Below are 20,169 nucleotides of genomic sequence, written 5' to 3'. Positions count from 1 at the left end.
TGGAAACCAATCCAGACAATCACATTTGTCTGATTTTTGAAACAATTTATTTGCAACTTATGGTGGAAAATAAGTATTTGGTCAATATCAAAAGTTCATCTCAATACTTTGTTATACATCCTTTGTTGGCAATGACAGAAGTCAAACGTTTTCTGTAAGTCTTCACAAGGTTGTCACACACTGTTGCTGGTATGTTGGCCCATTCCTCCATGCAGATCTCCTCTAGAGCAGTGATGTTTTGGGGCTGTCGCTGGGCAACACGGACTTTCAACTCCCTCCAAAGGTTTTCTATGGGGTTGAGATCTGAAGAATGGCTAGGCCACTCCAGGACCTTGAAATGCTTCTCACAAAGCCACTCCTTCGTTGCCCGGGTAGTGTGTTTGGGATCATTGTCATGCTGAAAGACCCAGCCACGTTTCATCTTCAATGCCCTTGATGATGGGAGGAGGTTTGCACTCAAAATCTCACGATACATGGCCCCATTCATTCTTTCATGTACATGGATCAGTCGTCCTGTTCCCTTTGCAGAGAAACAGCCCCAAAGCATGATGTTGCCACCCCCATTCTTCACAGTAGGTATGGTGTTCTTTGGTTGCAACTCAGCATTCTCTCTCCTCCAAACACGACGAGATGTGTTTCTACCAAACAGTTCTATTTTGGTTTCATCTGACCATATGACATTCTCCCAATCCTCTTCTGGATCATCCAAATGCTCTCTAGCAAACCTCAGACGGGCCCGGACATGTACTGGCTTAAGCAGGGGGACACGTCTGGCACTGCAGGATCTGAGTCCCTGGCAGCGTAGTGTGTTACTGATGGTAGCCTTTGTTACGTTGGTCCCAGCTCTCTGCAGGTCATCACTAGGTCCCCACGTGTGGTTCTGGGATTTTTGCTCACCATTCTTGTGATCATTTTGACCCCACGGGGTGAGATCTTGAGTGGAGCCCCAGATCGAGGGAGATTATCAGTGGTCTTGTATGTCTTCCATTTTCTAATTATTGCTCCCACAGTTGATTTCTTCACACCAAGCTGCTTGCCTATTGCAGATTCAGTCTTCCCAGCCTGGTGCAGGTCTACAATTTTGTTTCTGGTGTCCTTTGACAGCTCTTTGGTCTTCACCATAGTGGAGTTTGGAGTGTGACTGAGGCTGTGGACAGGTGTCTTTTATACTGATAACAAGTTCAAACAGGTGCCATTAATACAGGTAATGAGTGGAGGACAGAGGAGCCTCTTAAAGAAGAAGATACAGGTCTGTGAGAGCCAGAAATCTTGCTTGTTTGTAGGTGACCAAATACTTATTTTCCACCATAATTTGCAAATAAATTCTTTCAAAAATCAGACAATGTGATTGTCTGGATTTGTTTCCACATTTTGTCTCTCATAGTTGAGGTATACCTATGATGACAATTACAGGCCTCTCTCATCTTTTTAAGTGGGAGAACTTGCACAATTGGTGGCTGACTAAATACTTTTTTGCCCCACTGTAGCAGCTGACAGTCGCTTCTCTTCCTCTTTCGCCAGTGTGAAGGTGTAGGAATAAAGCTTCCCTTTCAGCAGAAGGAATCTGTCCTCTGGATCTCGGTACACATCGGAAAGTTACCAGGAGAGGGACTTGGCTATAAGAATACTATTTCCTTTGGATTTGGAAGATGGGGATGGGCTATGATAGACCGTCAGGAAATTATTGTTCTGCAGTTTAGGGATCTTATCCGCTCTGAAGTGAGTCTCTTGCAGAAAGACTGTGAGCCCTTTCCAGAGCTCTTTGAGGCAACTAGTTTGTTTCACTGGGGAATTTAGACCCCTGATATTCCAAGAAATAATCTTCATGGACATGGCTGACGTGGCGTTAGCAGGCTGTCGACGCAACCTCGGGGGAGGAGGGGAAGGGGTGTAAGGCTACTAATGAGGGAGAGGAAAAAAAGAAGTGTGTTTGGGGGGGGGGGGGGGAGAAGATTTAACAACGGCTAAATTAAGCTTAGAGAAAGTGGCGAAAGGATGGGGAGGTTATAAAGAAGGAAAGAGAGCAATAAAGTTAATGCTCCCAAGAGCAGGTCTACTGCCACCAGGGCAGAGAAGGCCTAAAGTGGGTAGTGGTAAGGCACTTTCAGATGAGGAGCCCCGACTCAAGGGGCTCCCACCAGCACAAATAAAAAAAAAAACATAATAACGTAACATGGTAACTTGTACAAAACTTGTATAGAACAATACAAAACCAGTCCTCCCAACACAAGAACAGGTAAATGACTAAACACTTAATTAGTCTTCTGTTGGATACGCCCCACTAAGGAAAAGTAAGCGTTGCCCATAGCAGGGCCCTTTCGGTGCGAAAGGCAGTGAAAGTCAAGGGACCCTGCAAGGACAAAGCCCTTTTGGGGATTTGCTAGTAAACGAGCATTAGTATTGGAGGGCATAATATGTACCAACAAGTCAAATGAAGCTGGGTGGGTAATACATTTACATATCTTTCATCCTTTTAAACACATCATAAGGGTAGCTGCCCTGTGGTCTCATGTAAGCGGGAGGAGCAATTCTGCTCAGATGTGCAGGCCACCCTGTCTGGACCAACAGTGTACTTAGGGAGCGAGACCACTTACTGTGGTCGACCGAGGAAGAGGAGGCAATTTGTGGCTTCCCGAAGGGAGCTTGGCCAATAATTTGAATTTCTTTGTAGTATGGGCCATGCGGAGAGAATTGCGAGAAAAATGGGGGGGTGACCACTTTCTGAGGAGAGGGTTGATATCAGCTGTCCCTCACCCATGAGACCGCGGGGGCTCCCACAGAGGCATAAAGAATATAAATATTAAATACTCCCTCCTAGTCTTGGTCCCGGGGGGAACACTAGGATGTGGCTATATATACTATCTAGGGGAGTTAGCCATTATGTGGACTAGTACCGGGGGGTACCGACAGTGGTGTTAAGTTCTATAATACCTACGTCCACTATATGAACCACCGACGGTAAAAAAACAAAAAAAAAAAACACTCCGATGGATACTTGAATGGTGAGCCTTCCAGGTGAGAGGGCGCATCACTTTTCTTCCATTGTATGGTGACCCCAGAATAGGGAGACCACACAGTTCATCTGAGAGGTATTCAGCGACGTTCATTGTTCCATGATGTACGTTGTCTGTTCCTTCGGTATCGGCGATTGTCGCGGGCTCGTTGAGGTCTGCCCTGGGGAGCACCTTCTGGGGGATCAAATGACACATCGGTGGTAAGCCAGTTAGGGAACAAAATCCCTCCTGAGATGTGTGCAAACCTGGCAGACAACTACAAGGAATGTCTGACCTCTGTGATTGCCAGCAAGGGTTTTGCCACCAAGTACTAAGTCATTTTTTGCGAAGGGTTCAAATACACATTTTATTCATTAAAATGCAAATCGATTTTCTGACTTTTTTGAAATGTATTTTTCTGGATATTTTTGTTGTTATTCTGTGTCACTGTTAAAATAAACCGACCATTAAAATTATAGACTGATCATTTCTTTGTCAGTGGGCAAATGTACAAAATCAGCAGGGGATCAAATACTTTTTTCCCTCACTGTACATACAATATAGCTAATTTTGGGTGGAAGACCATTAACCTAGTGCACTTTTTGTGGAATATGAGACGAATCTGACACCTGAAGGAAAAATGTAAAACTGTATATTGTGTGTTCTTTGGGGGGGGGGGGGGGGGGACTAATGCCGTGGTACTAGCAGTCCAAGATCCCCTTTTGTACAACCCTGAATTTAATCACATTGTTATCTTAACTTTATTTAGCCTTTTTTATATGTAAGGTTCCTGTAGTCCATGTTTAATACTGTGTGTTTGTAATTCTAGATCTATTGTTGCACAGGATTCCTGGCCATCACCAACCAGTTGCATCAGATGAATGCTGATTTACTGGGCTGGTGGCTCTGTGAGCGTCAGCTACCATCAGGAGGTCTCAACGGGCGACCAGAGAAGGTGGGAATTGACAAAACAACTATTTGCAAAAGGGGGGTGCATGCATGAATATTTTTCTGGGTTAAAAAAGAGCGTTCCAGTTCTCTTTTCTCATAAGACCTCCTGCTCTCTAGCCCTCTTGTCAACTCCTCCCATGCTTGCCTCTGGGACTTCTCCTGAGCCTCTCCTATCCTATGGAACTTTCTACCCCAATCTATCCTACTGCCTCCTACCTACTCAGTCCACTTTTAAGCAATCCCTGAAAACCCTTCTCTTTAGAGAAGCCTACCCTGCCCCCCGCCTAACAATTGTACTCCATCAGCTCATTCCCCACAGTTATTACCTTTTTGTATCACTTGACCTTTCCCTTTTAGCTCTAATGAGCTCTGGTTCTTCCTGTATTGAATTGTATAGTAACTGTACTGTCTGCCTTCACGTTTTAAAGCTCTGCGCAAACTGTTGGCACAATATAAATCCTGTATAATAACCGCGTGCCGACCGTATAACTTACATTTGCAGTGGCAGAGCGGCTCTCCTGTGCTGGATCATGTACCTAGTATATGATCCATGTGCGCCCAGCTGTGATGTGATTCGTTACGGCACATGCCGATCACCGGATCCCGGATCTTTCAGCTTCACAGCTGGGTCCCTACTGCATGTGCGCGAAGTACGCTGTGCTTTCGAATTGGCCCAGCTGCGGAGAAAGGGGGCCGAACTACAGAAGTGGGGAAGGGGGACCTGTCAAACACAGGGGGGAAGACAGATAAGCAGAAGTTCCATTTTTGAGTGGAACTTTGCTTTAATGCAAGCTTTGTAATAATTATGACATCAATATAAGTATTTGAATTTGGCCAGGTATTAGCCTCTTGTAGTCAGGGTATAGCAGGGCTGGAGTGTGAGAGAAAGAAGCAGCAAGAAAGCATGCTGATAGGAGGGGAAAGCAGAGTAACTGAGAGATTGGCTCATGACTGTGCTGCTTCTCCTTTTACTGTCCAGTTACAGGCTAGGGCAGTGATGGCGAACCTTGGCACCCCAGATGTTTTGGAACTACATTTCCCATGGTGCTCATGCACTCTGCAGTGTAGTTGAGCATCATGGGAAATGTAGTTCCAAAACATATGGGGTACCAAGGTTCACCATCACTGGGCTAGAGGGTGGGTCCAGGATGACCTAGGCTCAGAGGAAGTGGTTGAATGATGCTGGTTATAAGACCAGTGGCAGCTGGTGCTTAAAATTTTTGGGGGGGTGCAAACAAACTAAAAAATTCTGAAAAAAACCCCATCAATTGCAGCGTCACTGTAGCATCAGTCGCAGCCACTGTGCCCATCAATTGTCATCACTGTGCCCAATCAAACGCAGCCACTGTGCCCCCCCCCCCCCAATGTCGGCTACACTGTCTCAGTGGTACAGCTCCTCGACCTCTTCTCCCGTCCTCTATGATTGGACACCTGATAGGTGTCCAATCACAGCGCCTGACGTTTCAGCCACTCAGGTGACAGGTAACAGATCCGAGCACCTGATTGGCGGAGAGGCCGCTTAGTGTTAGAAAAGCGAAAGAATATTCGCTTTCCTAACACAGCTGAGTGACCTGCGAGTTCCCAGCATGGTCACCTTTTTTGATGCCTATTAGAGCCCATGGCTAAGGGGCTGGGAGCCTGAATAGGGGGTGACAGCGGCGGCCATAGATTCATGCATTGCATGAATCTATCTATTGGTGCTAGAGGGGGCGGCGCCCGTGCGCCCTTATGGACGCACCGCCACTGTATAAGACTGACAGAAAAAAGTACTAAGGGGAGAAGCTATGCATTAAAGCTAAATATTGCAACAAAGGTTGGTTTTGTTATTTCATTTTTATCTTTTAGCTTTTGGCTGGAGTTCAACTTTAAAAAAAAAAAAATCTGAGAACCTGCAAAACCTACATTGTGTGTTTTCACAAAGCTCTGAGAGCTCTCACAGATGAAGGACAGATGGATGGTTTCCAAGTGGCATGCTGCTGAGAAGGAAAACCACAGTAGTATATTTAGTCTTGTGATAGTTAGATTGCTCAAACGAGCCGCCGTTGATGGGTCGTTTTTGGCAAGGAATCAGTCTGTTCATTTGCAAGTGCTGCTAAAAAGGCTGTGTCAGCAGAACATTGCACTTTTTTTTCTCTTTAATTACTGCTTATTACATTGACTTGTTCTCAGAAATGCTGAATGGTTGAACTGTGCATTAACCTGTAACAGAGAAATTTTAACATGTTTTCCAGCTTCCGGATGTTTGCTATTCCTGGTGGGTCTTGGCCTCCCTGAGGATAATTGGAAGACTCCACTGGATTGACAGAGAGAAGTTACGCATGTTTATTTTGGCCTGTCAGGATGAAGAGACGGGAGGATTTGCAGACAGGCCCGGTGATATGGTAAGCAAAGTGTTAAAGTGGTAGTAAAGTCCGCTTGTTCATTTATACCAACAAGCAAGCCTATAATAAGGCTTACTTGTAGGCACAGTAAATATCTCCTAAGGCCCCTTGCACACAGGGACCTGATCAGACACTCCATTCACCTCTATGGAGCGGTGGATGTCAGCAGTGACATGTCCGCTGACACTGGCTGCTATCAGATCCTCTCTGCCAAATCCAGACAGATGGAGGTCTTATTTTCCATCCGTCTGGTGGATCAGATGAAAACGGACAAGCAATCTCCCTTTGTGCAGGACTCCACCCATCTCCACTCTGCTCAGTAAGCAAAGACAGACCTGTCATCCGCATGCTCAGTGGGGATCAGCTGAGCCCTGCTGAGCAAGTGGATCCCACAGAACGGAGGCGCCCGTGTAAAATGGGCCTAAACATTTACCATTCAGGAGATATTTACTTTAGTAGCAGCCGGTGATGTCATTAGTGCATGTGCACTGCGCTCTCAATAGATGGCATGCTGTCCAGTTAGAGAGCTGTGCAGCGGCTACAACTCATGCATGCGCGAGGGTGACCTCATCACAACTTAACCTTTCAAGTAGCCGGAGCCCATGAACCCAGAAGGAAGACCAGGTGAAGATGGAAGCCCTGTCAGCGGTGACAGCGAGCCGCTGGAGGGCTTTGTTTTAAGGTAAGTCTTTCATAATGTGCTAGTATAGGATGTAGGCATCATCCCAGTACCGTGGGTTTTTTTGTTTTTTTTAGTACGAAGGTCAGCTCTCTTGTAAAAGTAATCCCATCGCCTTTTGTGGCTTTAAGGGGATCTCCTACCCCACCGGGGGTCCCAATCAACAAGCCAGCACTTCCTCAGGCGGATCAGAGCCGAACAAAGACCATATTTGTTCAGCTCTATGATATAGTAACCCGGAAGTGATGACCTTGCATCACTCCCGGTTCACCCGGATGTAAACGGCATCATTTTTATAAATGAAAAGCATTTGATCACTCCGCTCTTGATGTGATCAAATGCTTTTAAAGCGGAGTTCCACCCAAAAGTGGAACCTCCGCTTTAAGCACTCCTCGCCCCTTTACATGCCACATTTGGCATGTCATTTTTGGGGGGGGGGGGGGGGGAGTGGGTAAATTCTTTAGTGGGACTTCCTGTCCCACTTCTTCCTCCTTACGGCCGCCTAGACGACTCCTCTCTCCCTAGACGGCCCCTCCCTGCCAGCAATCTTCTGGGACACGTCACAGGTCTAAGAAGATTGACTGGCCAATAGCAGAGCGCTGCTGGACTCGCACAGTGCAGGCCCGGCTGTGAAGCCGTAAGCTCTCACGGCCGGGTTCCCACAGTTGCTATGACGGCGCTGCAGAGAGGAGCGAGGCTCTTGCCGCCCGCATCGCTGGACCGTGGGGCAGGTAAGTGTCGGTTTATTAAAAGTCAGCAGCTACACTTTCTGTAGCTGCTGACTTTTAATAAACTAAAAAAACGGGTGGAACTCCCCTTTAAGGGCAGTGAACGTCTCCTCCTTCCGGGGCTTTCTCGGGGTCTGCCATCCCACCGGAAGAAGACCTGAGTGGCCAGCTAGTGCTTCCACCAGCTGATCGAACAGCTGAACAAAGCACGGATTGGCTATGGTAACCCAGAAGCAATGACCTGTCATCACCACCGGTTTACTTGGATGTCAGCGCCGACATTTTCAAAAATCAAAAGCATTTGAAAGCGCCAATCTTGGGGTGGTTGAATGCTTGAAGGGCAGAGGAGGGATTTGGGGTCTTATTGACTGCAGATCTCTCCATAAAGAATACCTGTACACTGCCTATTGCTGTCACAAGTGATGTTTATATTCTTTGTGACAGCAATAAAAATAATTTAAAAAAAATGTAAAGCGACAGTGTAAACATTTTAAAACAAATATAATTAAAGAAAAAAATTTTAAAGTTCTCCCGTCGCATTTGTGCTCGCACTTAAAGGCAAACCTTAGAAATTTGGATTTTTTTTTTCTGAATTTAACGTTTATCTGAAGCCAAAACTTTTTCTTTCCCTTATCGTCTTTCAGGACAGCACTTGAGAGAGTGACTCCTCCCCTTGCCAACAGGAAACACCTCTTCCACCAAACTTTAAAAGGAGGCTCCTTTCCACACATTGTCAGTTTTTGTGTTTCCTCCGGAGGGAACACTTCGTGGGGAAGTCGGGGCTCTCAGGTGCTGTCCTGGGAGCTCAGGTTTCCTGTTTTTTTTCATCAAACACCTTTTACCTCATGAGAGCTGTTCCTCCCATTCCACAGCTGAGGTGAAGTGCTGCTGGCTGGGCTCCCTCTCCCTCTTCATATGGGCTCAGGGTGAGTCCGACTGTCGTGGGCATCGCTCCTAGGCGGCGGCAAGACAGGCGGTGGCCGTTTACTATATTTTTTTCTCAGGTCCACCGCCTGTTGCTCATTGCACCGCCGCCATATTGGGGATGGCAGCGGGGCTCCATCCGCCGGAAGTGAGGCATCCGGAGGGGGCGGCGCCCACGGAACAGGCGTGCGGCGTCATTTCCGCCGGAAATCGCAGAGGGAAAGGGGAGGAACGGGGCTGGTGCTTATTTAGCGGTTCTGGTCCGGCGCACTGGCGCTATTGGAGTCCGGAACCGGCGTTTAGCCACACAAACACAGCAAGCGCTCCTCGATGGAATCGATGGCGGCAGCGAGTGGGACAGGCACAGGCACCAGCAAGGCCCAGGTAAGGTGCAGTTGTATACTGTCTTCCCTGTACTGTGGGGTCTCTCTCTCTCTCTCTCTATCCCCCCCCCCCGGTGGCAGGGGCCTGTCTGGGCACATAAAGCAGTTAGCTCTTACTGTGCACCTGTGGTGAGCATCCTTGGGTATAGGACAGGTTGTCTCACTGGGATGGTTTCTTCTTTTGTCTCATGGCAGGCCAAGAGCTCTGATCCAGTGGCAAAAAGAAAATGTCCTTCATGTAAATCCAAGCTACCTGAAGGATGGAAGAAGACGTTATGTCAAGCTTGTATTGATTTGCTAGTTAAAGAAGAAGCTTCTTCCGCTTGCAGCGACTTGATTGCATCAGTTAAAAAGGAACTTGATGCGACTATTCAATCATTTCGCTCTTCCCTAGCAAACCCATCCCTGAGTCAGCCTACTACCTCACAGTCCTCCCAAGGCTCACTTATAGTCCCGGTGATGGAGACTGAGGCATCTCCTACCCCAGAGGGACATTCCCCCTCTCAATCTGAGGATTCTGATGAGGGTGAGGAAGGAGAAAATTTACCTTCAAGATTTAAATTGTCTTTAGAACAGGTAGATGGCCTGTTAAAAGCAATCTATACCACACTGGGTCTGGAGGAGGAAAGAAAGGAGTTATCTCTGCATGATAAAATGTATGCAGGGCTTAGCGAGCACAAAAATCGCAATTTCCCAGTACACTCTGTTATTTCTGAAGCTATTAAGAAAGAGTGGGCAGAGCCAGAGAGAAAGCCTTTCTTTCCCAAAGCCTTAAAAAGGCGTTTCCCTTTTGATGAAGATCCAGCGGCGGTTTGGAACAAAAACCCCAAACTAGATGCCGCGTTTTCCCAGGTCTCGAGGTCTACAGATTTGGCATTCGAGGACATGGGGGTGTTGAGAGATCCCATGGATAAAAGGATGGACCAGCTACTAAAGAGGGCTTGGCAATCCATCATGGGAAATCTTAAACCTACTATGGCAACTACAGTGGTATCCAGAAATATGGAGTTCTGGTTAGAGCAACTTAAGGCCCATATCTCAGCAGACTCACCAAAACAAGAAATTTTGGATTCATTTTCAACTCTGTCTGCCGCTGTCGCATTTATATCGGATGCTTCAGCGGAATCAATTAAAATGACAGCTAGATCTGCTGCCCTAGCCAACTCAGCCAGAAGGGCTCTGTGGTTGAAAACTTGGCCGGGGGACGCGGCATCCAAAAACAAGCTGTGTGGGATACCGTTCCTGGGTGACTTGCTTTTTGGACCTGATTTAGATGCGGTTCTAGATAGAACTGCTGATAAAAAGAAGTCTTTTCCCATCAAAAAGAAAAAGCAGCCAGTTAAACGGTTTTTTCGTTCCCAAAGGGCTCAAGAACAAACCAAACCCCAGGAGAAAAGAAAAAATTGGGCATTGCAGAAGGGTAAAGGCAAAGGAAATGTCCTTTTCCATCCTCCTGCAGCCTCCGGTAAAGCACAATGACTTGTGCGTACCAGTGGGGGGAAGGCTTCAAAGTTTCCTTCCCCTTTGGGCCAGCATGACAGAAAGTCTATATATTTTGGACATGCTGTCCCAAGGTTACAGGATAGAGTTTTCGGATCGCCCGCCAGAAAGATTCTTTGTAACAAACCTACCAAGGGATCTAACAAAGGCTCTGGCCATGAAGAACCTTTTAAAGGATCTGAGGCACCAGAGGGTAGTGATACCAGTATCCCCAGAAGAACAGGGTCAGGGTTTCTATTCACACATCTTTCTGATAAGAAAACCATCCGGAAACTTCCGTCTTATCCTCAACCTAAAACCCCTGAACAAGTCAGTCCTATACAAAAAGTTTTGTATGGACTCAATTTTCACGGTCAGAAACATTCTGACAAAAGATTGTTTTATGGCATCAATCGATCTGAGGGATGCTTATCTTCATATTCCTGTAGCACCTCAGTACCAGAAGTTCCTGAGGTTTGCGGTGAATATGGGCAAGGAGATTATACATCTTCAGTTCAGGGCCCTTCCCTTCGGCCTGTCGTCAGCTCCTCGTATTTATACGAAGATAATGGCGGAAGCTCTCGCCCCTCTTCGACTCCAGGGGATTGCGGTAATTCCATATCTGGACGACCTCCTCTTTTTTGCCCCATCCAGGGAAAAGTTGCAGCAGGATTTGAACAAATCCCGCAGTCATTTGGAGTCACTAGGGTGGATAGTGAATGTTCAAAAATCAAATTTCATCCCAGCTCAGCAAGTACTGTTTCTGGGTTATTTGATAGATTCAGTGGAGCAAAAGATTTTTCTCCCAGAAGAGAAAAAGATCAAGGTCCAAAGGGTAATAACGGCACTACAAACAAATCAACTGATTTCAGTCCGAAAGGTTATGTCGGCTCTGGGGACATTAACCTCTTCAATGCCAGCCATCCAATGGGCAAGGCTGCATTTCAGGACTCTCCAGAGGTTCCTTCTAAGGACATGGAACCACAGGACGGAGAGTTTGGATACAAAAGTAAAGATTCCCACCAGAGTCAAATGTTCACTTTGGTGGTGGAAAAGTCAGGTGGTACTGCAAAGAGGTCTTCTTTGGTCTTTTCCGACCGGGAAAGTGGTCACAACAGACGCCAGTTTGCAGGGATGGGGGGCCCACATGGGTCAAGCCTTAGCGCAGGGAACATGGTCCCAGTTCGAGGCCCAAAGATCCTCAAATTGGAGAGAGCTGAAGGCAGTTGCCCTAGCATTAGCTTTCTTCTCTCAAAACCTCATAGGTTGCCATGTCCAGATTTTGTCGGACAATGCCACGGCCATAGCCTACCTGAACAAACAGGGAGGCACAAGAAGCAGGGCCCTTCACTTACTGTCAGTAGAGATTCTGGAGTGGGCGGAGAACCACTTACTATCTCTATCCGCAGTCCATCTAAAAGGCACATTGAACGAAGTAGCGGATTATCTGAGCCGACAAAAAGTTCAGGAATCAGAGTGGAGTCTGAACAGGAAGGTGTTTGCATTAATCACCAGTGTTTGGGGCCTTCCGCAGGTAGATCTGTTTGCTTCAAAACAAAACACGCAGCTCCCGAATTTTTTCTCCCTTCAGAGAGACATTTGCTCTCAGGGGATAGATGCTCTGGCACATCCGTGGGATTTTCACCTGGGGTATGCTTTTCCTCCATTTCGATTAATCCCTCTAGTGTTGAGGAAAATACTGAAAGAGAGAGTATCAATCATTTTGATTACTCCATATTGGCCAAAGAGAGCTTGGTTTTCCACGATTCTGCAGTTGGCAATCAAACCATGTTGGCATCTCCCGCTCAGTCAGGATCTGTTGATTCAGGGGCCAGTGCTTCATCCAGGGGTAGACAGGTTAAAGCTCACTGCCTGGTATCTGAGGAGCAATTAATGAGAAGCAAAGGCTTTTCAGAACGTTTAACTGCTACGTTGCTTTCCAGTAGGAAAAAGGTAACCAGGGATATTTACGCCAAAGTATGGAAAGTATATGTTTCTTTCTGTCATTCCGAACATAGGGGGGTTAAAGACCTAGTTTCAGTGCTGGAATTTTTGCAAAAGGGTGCAGACAAGAATCTGGCGGTCAGCACTCTTAAGGTGCAGGTGGCTGCCTTGGGAGTTTATCTGGAGAGATCCTTATCTTCAGAAACTCTGATCATGAGATTTTTCAAAGCACTTTCCAGGTCGAGACCGGTACCGGTGAAGCATTTCCCAAATTGGGATCTCTCGGTGGTTCTGCAGGCTCTGGCAAAAGAACCATTTGAGCCTTTACAGGCCATATCCCTAAAGAATTTAACTTTGAAGACTATTTTTCTGGTCGCAATTACTTCAGCAAGAAGGATTAGTGAACTGCACGCCCTATCAGTAAAAGAGCCTTTTTTGTCAGTTTTTCCTGATAGAGTTGTCCTTAAAGTAGATCCGGGGTTTTTGCCAAAAGTGGCAAGCTTTAGTAACAGGTCTCAAGAGATTACTCTACCAACCTTTTCTGCTAACCCTTCGGGTGCAAAGGAAGAGCAGTTTCACAATTTAGACGTAAGACGTATCCTATTACAGTATTTGGAAGTAACAGGAGGGTTTAGAGTTTCAGATTCATTATTTGTTCTTTTCTCTGGAAACAAGAAAGGCCAACAAGCATCAAAAGCATCATTGGCTAGATGGCTTAAGACAGCTATTTCTGTAGCCTATTCTCAAATGGGTTTATCTTCCCCGCTGGGAATTAGGGCTCATTCAACAAGAGCCCAGGCCACTACATGGGCAGAAAGAGCTGGTGCCACCCCAGATCAGATTTGTAAGGCGGCTACGTGGTCAAGCTACTTAACGTTTGTCCGTCATTACAGACTGGATCTCCTATCAGCAGGTGATCAGGCTTTTGGCAGAAAGGTTCTGCAGGCTGTGGTCCCTCCCTAGGGGGGTAAGTCTCTATTATCCTCTCAAGTGCTGTCCTGAAAGACGATAAGGGAAAATTCAAGTTAGACTTACCGGTAACTTGTTTTCCTTGAGTCTTTCAGGACAGCAGCATCCCGCCCTATTGTTTTTTCATATATATACTGTGACTAATCATATCTCGATTATGTGTTCCAGTTTGGGGCCGGAGGTTCTCTACCACTACTGACAATGTGTGGAAAGGAGCCTCCTTTTAAAGTTTGGTGGAAGAGGTGTTTCCTGTTGGCAAGGGGAGGAGTCACTCTCTCAAGTGCTGTCCTGAAAGACTCAAGGAAAACAAGTTACCGGTAAGTCTAACTTGAATTTTTTCCATTTGGATTATAGGTAAGGTATAACTAATCCGTGTATTCCCCCTGTGTTAAAGAGGCCCTGTCACCAACCTTAAACAATTGCAGGAAAAAGCACATATAAAAAGAGTACTTTAACTGCTTCGGCCCCAGAAAATTTTACCCCCTTCCCGACCAGAGCACTTTTTGAGATTCGGCACTGCGTCGCTTTAGCTGACAATTGCGCGGTCGTGCGACGTTGCACCCAAACAAAATTGATGTCCTTTTTTTTCCCACAAATAGAGCTTTCTTTTGGTGGTATTTGATTACCTCTGCGGTTTTTATTTTTTGCGCTATAAACAAAAAAAGAGCAACAACTTTGAAAAAAACGCAATATTTTTTACTTTTTGCTATAATAAATATCCCCCAAAAATATATAAAAAAAACCCCATTTTTTTTAAGCGTATATTGATTGGTTTGCGCAATAGTTATTCCGTCTACAAAATTGCGTCTACAAAATAGATAGTTTTATGTCATTTTTATTATTTTTTTATTAGTAATGGCGGCGATCTGCGTTTTTTTTTTGTTTGTTTGTTAGCGTGACTCCGACATTATGGCGGACACATTGGACACTTTTGACCCTATTTTGTGACCATTGTCATTTATACAGCGATCAGTGCTATAAAAATGTACTGATTACTGTGTAAATGACACTGTCAGGGAAGGGGTTAAACACTAGGGGGTGAACAAAGGGTTAAGTGTGTCCTAGGGAGTGATTCTAACTGTGTGTGTGTGGGGGGGGGGGTTGGGGGGGCTACCACTCACATGACAGCGATCATTGCTCCCGATGACAGGGAGCAGTAAATCTGTCATATCACAAGGCAGAACTCTACATAAACTGTTATATAACTGCCAGGGAATGAACAAAGGGAAATACTATAGTGTGACAGCTCTGAGTCTGCCGGGGCTGCTGACATCACATCCAAGATGGCAACACCCAGCAGCAATCTCAGAGCTTTTGGACACAAGGGAGGATTTAACTGGTAAACAAAATGCCTAAAAATATGTTCAATGCTCATCTAATCTTATGAGAAGATTGTTGTTGAAATGAATGGTGTGGCTACAGAGTTCCTTTAATGTGAAGCAGATTTAAATATCTATCCAGGGATTGCCTTCCACAGTGCGGCGCAGTGTCACCGAATCTGCCTGATCATTGCTTCCATAAGTCACAGCGGTTAAATATTTATACATAATAATAATAAAATATTAATGCAGTACAACTGGTGAAAATTAAACAACGTAACTCATGGTGGGCAGTTTATTGGTGTCCTATTTATTGGTGTTCGCTTTCCTTCCCGTTTCTGCTCGCTGTATACTGCAGGTACACTTTAAAGTTTTACTAAACCCACAACAGTAAAATCAGTCTGTATATGCAGTAAAACATGCTTGGTATACTCACTGTGGAACCTAAGGGGTTAATCCTCCGCACTGTGTAAAAAGGCTGTTTGGTTCTGTCTTCTCTGATCCTCCCCTTCTTCCACAGTCTTCAATATGTCTGCTGATAGTACAGAGCTTTGGGGCACTCTGCACATGCTCAGTTTGGTGTGTATTACTAGAGAGGTTTTTTTTTTTTTTTTTTTTTTTGGGAGGGTGCATGTGGTTAGCACAGGGCCAATCGGCTCTGTCCAGACAGAGGGTCAGGGGTCCTGCAGCCTCATAGGACAGTCGGAGTAGAATGAAAACTCCTCCTACAAGCTTTAACCAGTGCTCGGCCAGACATTGATAGTCACAAGACTGCTATATACTGCTGGTGAGAAAAGGTATTTAGCAGTTTATTTACTAAAATAATTACATTTCCATGTTCTGTGTACTGTGGGAGACCAGATATAGTGAATGCAGAGTCCTGGGTTTAGTAACACTTTAAGGGTTCCTCCTTTGTTACCTGTCTCTGGAAACTGGTAAAAGCTATTCTTTGAACTCACCTTGGTGCATAATGACACCCCACAGACCTTTTAGGCTCGATTCACATACACTGTATTGTCAAAAGTATTGGGACACCTGCCTTTACACGCACATAAATTTTAATGGCATCCCAGTCTTAGTCCGTAGGGTTCAATATTGAGTTGGCCCACCCTTTGCAGCTATAACAGCCTCAACTCTTCTAGGAAGACTGTCCACAAGGTTTAGGAGTGTGTCTATGGGAATGTTTGACCATTTTTCCAGAAGCACTGATGTGGACGAGAAGGCCTGGCTCGCAGTCTCCGCTATAACTCATCCCAAAGGTGTTCTATCCAGTTGAGGTCAGGACTCTGTGCAGGCCAGTCAATTTCCTCCATCCCAAACTCGCTCATCCATGTCTTTATGGACCTTGCTTTGTGCACTGGTCCAAATCATTTGGTGGAGGAGGGATTATAGTGTGGGGTTGTTTTTCAGGGGTTGGCCCCTTAGTTCCAGTGAAGGGAACTCTTAGGTGTCAGCATACCAAGACATTCTGGACAATTTCATGCTCCCAACTTTGTGGGAACAGTTTGGGGATGGCCCCTTCCTGTTCCAACATGACTGCCCACCAGTGCACAAAGCAAGATTCCTAAAGACATGGATGAATGAGTTTGGGGTGGAGGAACTTGACTGGCCTGCACAGAGTCCTGACCTCAACCCAATAGAACACCTTTGGAATGAATTAGAGTGGAGACTGCGAGCCAGACCTTCTCATAAAACATCAGTGCCTGACCTCACAAATGCACTTCTTGAAGAATGATCAAACATTCCCATAGACACACTCCTAAACCTTGTGGACAGACTTCCCAGAACAGTTGAAGCTGTTATAGCGGAAAAGGGTGGGCCAACTCAATATTGAACCCTACGGACTAAGACTGGGCTTGCCATTACAGTTTGAGTGTATAAAGGTAGGTGTCCCAATACTTTTGACAATATCGTGTATGTCCAGCTGCAGTTTGTGATTTTTATTTATTTATTTTTCAGGAGTCCAGTGCAGTTTTGTTCACAGGTTCAGGTGTGATTCAGGTGCAAATTTTTACTTGAAATAGCACCTGAACCAGACTGAAAAACATACAGAACTCTTTTTAAAAACGGACTGCGGCCGGCCGGCCCGCCCGCACATATGTGAGCCGGCTCCATAGAAAGCCAGTTCGGTTCACATCATGCAAATCGGATGCAGTTCAAAACGCATCTAATTCGCATATATGTGAACCGAGCCTTACTGTTTTGCTACAAGCTGCCTTGATTATACGTCCATCGGTTAGACAATTGGTATGAAGGAGATGCTTTTTAACAGCTGCACCACAGACACCGTTATCAAGGGAAGGCTTGCACCTGTTTTCAGAGGCTGGAAGCTAGACATCGGAACAGCTCAGAATTTAGAAAGACAGAAAAAATGACTGTGTTACTTCTAATGAAAAAGGAATTAAAGCCGTTTTTTTTTGTCTCTTGCAGGTGGATCCATTTCATACGCTATTCGGAATTGCTGGGCTGTCGCTGCTGGGAGAGGAAGGCATCAAGCCTGTGAATCCAGTGTTTTGTATGCCTGAAGAGGTCCTGCGTAGAATTAATGTACAACCTGAGCTAGCAAGCTAAAGTCCACAAGGAGAAGCCTTCTAACCATCAGCTGCTAGTGTTCCCTGCCAGTTTCCTACCCTCTACGCCTTCCGCCACCGTTGTCTGCTCATCCATTTACTTTTCCGCAATGAGGCGCTGGGTGTCGGCGATTGCCATGGTCATCTCCTCTTTAGGGCACACACTACAATGCAGCCTCCAAGCCTTTGCTGGTTTTTTTTTTTTTATAAACCTAATCAAATTGGTTTAAAGTTGAGCTCCCCCTCCCCTCTAGTTCTACCTAAATGTCCCTTTTACTCGCCTGAATCTGTGGTCACATGACGTTGGGGGAGGTCCCTAGTCTTCTATTCTTCCATGCACAGGAGGCGGAGTCCTCTCAGGATCCAGAGAAGAATGGTGCTGGTGAGAATGTATATGGCTGACTTAGGTGAGTATAAAACAACCCAAGGGGTATTTAAGAAGGACTGAAGGGGTTTAGATGGAGGGTTGACTTCTTCCTGGAGATGGGCTTGAACCGTACATCGCTGTCACAGTGTATCTTGTAATGTGCTACATGCTTCGTGTGCCGGGGGCCGGATGGTTCAGATTAAGTTACATTGTTCAGAATCTCCTACTGATCTCCCTGCTTGATTCAGGCTTTAGAGTCCATTCATATATCCGCGTTCTAAATCGTGGGCGGAATTGCAGCAATTCTGCCCCGATTCGCAATAGCGGCAAGTTTCTGGTTGCCCGTCGATTTTAATGGTACCCCAAGTGCAGCGTGATTTTCCCACAGTCGCGGTAAAAATGCGCAAACCGAATATGCGGGACGCCTGTTGCCCAAAAGAAATACAGGAGCTTCTTTGGGGCGACGGGCGTCCCAAGATTCTGTTTGCGCGTTTTTTTTTTTTACCGTAATTGGCACCCCCATACGCCTAGATGTGAACGGACCCTAAGAACGACACAGTGACCTAGCCAATCATGTGACTGCAAATTGACAGATCTAATGTGATAAAGTAACAGATTTTCAACTTCTAAGACATGGCACGGAAATCAATAGTCTGACGTTCTATGTTTGTACATACGCATAGAGCGGATTAAAGTGTATGTATAGACAAAACTACTTTTTTTTTAATTTCAGATGGAGGAAAGGATTGGATTAGAACCCCTGTCAGTTTATATTGCTGTCTAGGGAGATTCCCCTCTCTATTTCTCCTAGTGACTTTTGTCACAGAGACAAAAAGGGTTTGCTCACACCATATGTGTTGGACCGCAATGGGCAGCCTAAAGCCTCATACACCGCCCGAATGTCGGGAGTCATCGGCTGGTTCAATAATAATAATAATAAAAAAAAAAAAAAAAAAAAACCTCCAACAATCGGCCTGTGTGTATGCCACCCTGTCTGACAGAAGCCGGCCGAGCATGCTAGAAAACCAGCAGCCAACCGACTCCCGATCAGTGCTGTCAGCCAATGGCAGAGAGCGCTGATCAAAGTGTTCTGGCAGGGGAGATAGCTATACTAACTTTGTATAATTAGTACAGCGGCTCCAACTGGAGCTGACACTCAGTGTGCACCAGGCTTTACCCAACAGTCCCAACGCATAGACCAGGCAATTTGTCTTATGTCCTATTGGTTTGGTTGCTATGGTGATGTGCACTGAAAAAAGTAGCATATAGCATATGCTGCGCTTTTTTTCAGTGCAGTGTTTTACAACGCACTACAATGCAACGCGCTGTGATCCATTAAAGTGGTTCTAAAACCTTTTTGTTTTTTCACCTTAATGCTCCCTTTGCATTAAGGTAAAAACCTTCTGTGCTGCGGCCCCCATCCCCCCCCCCCCCCCCCCCCTCTTTGTTCTTTCCTGAATCCGATCCAGCAATGTGCACAAGCGCAGTGGCTCCAGCCGCTATCTCTCTCCCCTCATTGGACAGATTGAATCTGGAGCCAATGGCTCCTGCTGCTGTCAATCAAATTCTGTGATGCGGGGGCCAGGGCCAAGTCCCGCTGTCTGTGTCAGCAGTGGGACTCTGGAGCGAGCCCGCATGGGTGCCCTCATGGGAAGTGGCTTTCTCTGGAGGCACCTGATGAAGAGGAGGGGCCTGGAGCGCTGGCAGGGGGCCCCAGAAAAAGATAATCGGGGCTGCTCTGTGCAAAACTTGCACAGAGCAGGTAAGTATTGGCATGTTTGGGTTTTTTTATTTTTTTGTTTGTTTTTTTGTAATAAAAATAACAAAGGTTTACAACCACAAGATGAGTGAAACAACATTACAATAAAAAAAAAAAAAACTTCTGATGCATCATTACAATGCATCACGTCTGCGCACTGCTAGTGTGGATGGGCTCAAAGTGATGGAAAATGCAAACGTTTGCAGTTGTCAACAATTCAGGAGAAATCTTCCAGTGTTTTCAGTGACAACTGCCACTGGATTTCTTTTGCTTTCTGTTGCAGCTGCAGGACAGGAAATGAAGGGAAATCTCAACAAAAGGGAACAGCAAAAAAATAAACTGACTGGAGGTCTCAGCCTTTCCTTACTCCAAAACTTGAACAAAACGTTTTGGCTATACATACATATTAGGAGGAAACTGCAAGGAACATTCGTTACCATTTCTTGTATAGCTTATAATTTAATTTTTTTTTTAAATAAACAATTGTACTGTTGTCCTTGGTGTCAACATTTTGACTTCTGTGTTACTAAGCCATGACAGAGAGTGCAATAAACATGACAAATAGTAAGATGGTGTGTTCATTTTCTTGTAGCAATAAGAAGTTTCCTTTGCTCATGTTTTAATCTTAAAAGATTTTTTTTTTTAAAGATTCATACTTGCCTAGCTGGATGCAGCATTGTTTCGATGCTGCATTTGTCCCCCGGCTCCTCTAAAACGGAGAAC

The 20,169-nt window shown here is 45.7% G+C and overlaps 2 protein-coding genes across 2 annotated transcripts in view; both read left to right on the top strand.

Annotated features, from left to right (window-relative positions):
- RABGGTB (Rab geranylgeranyltransferase subunit beta) overlaps positions 1–18,646 on the top strand; it is a gene marked incomplete in the record, with an annotated part of 59,889 nt that extends 41,243 nt beyond the window's left edge. The window contains 3 exon segments of the mRNA XM_073593718.1: positions 3,823–3,948; positions 6,176–6,325; positions 17,181–18,646. Coding sequence (XP_073449819.1) covers positions 3,823–3,948; positions 6,176–6,325; positions 17,181–17,321 — 417 coding nt within the window.
- MSH4 (mutS homolog 4) overlaps positions 17,618–20,169 on the top strand; it is a 111,243-nt gene continuing 108,691 nt past the window's right edge. The window contains exon 1 of the mRNA XM_073592078.1: positions 17,618–17,702. Coding sequence (XP_073448179.1) covers positions 17,618–17,702 — 85 coding nt within the window. The remainder of the gene's footprint in view (positions 17,703–20,169) is intronic.

The sequence above is a fragment of the Aquarana catesbeiana genome, linkage group LG07 (assembly GCF_042186555.1).
Source record: "Aquarana catesbeiana isolate 2022-GZ linkage group LG07, ASM4218655v1, whole genome shotgun sequence".
NCBI classification, from domain to species: Eukaryota; Metazoa; Chordata; class Amphibia; order Anura; family Ranidae; genus Aquarana; species Aquarana catesbeiana.
This window is presented reverse-complemented; position numbering and strand designations above follow the sequence as displayed.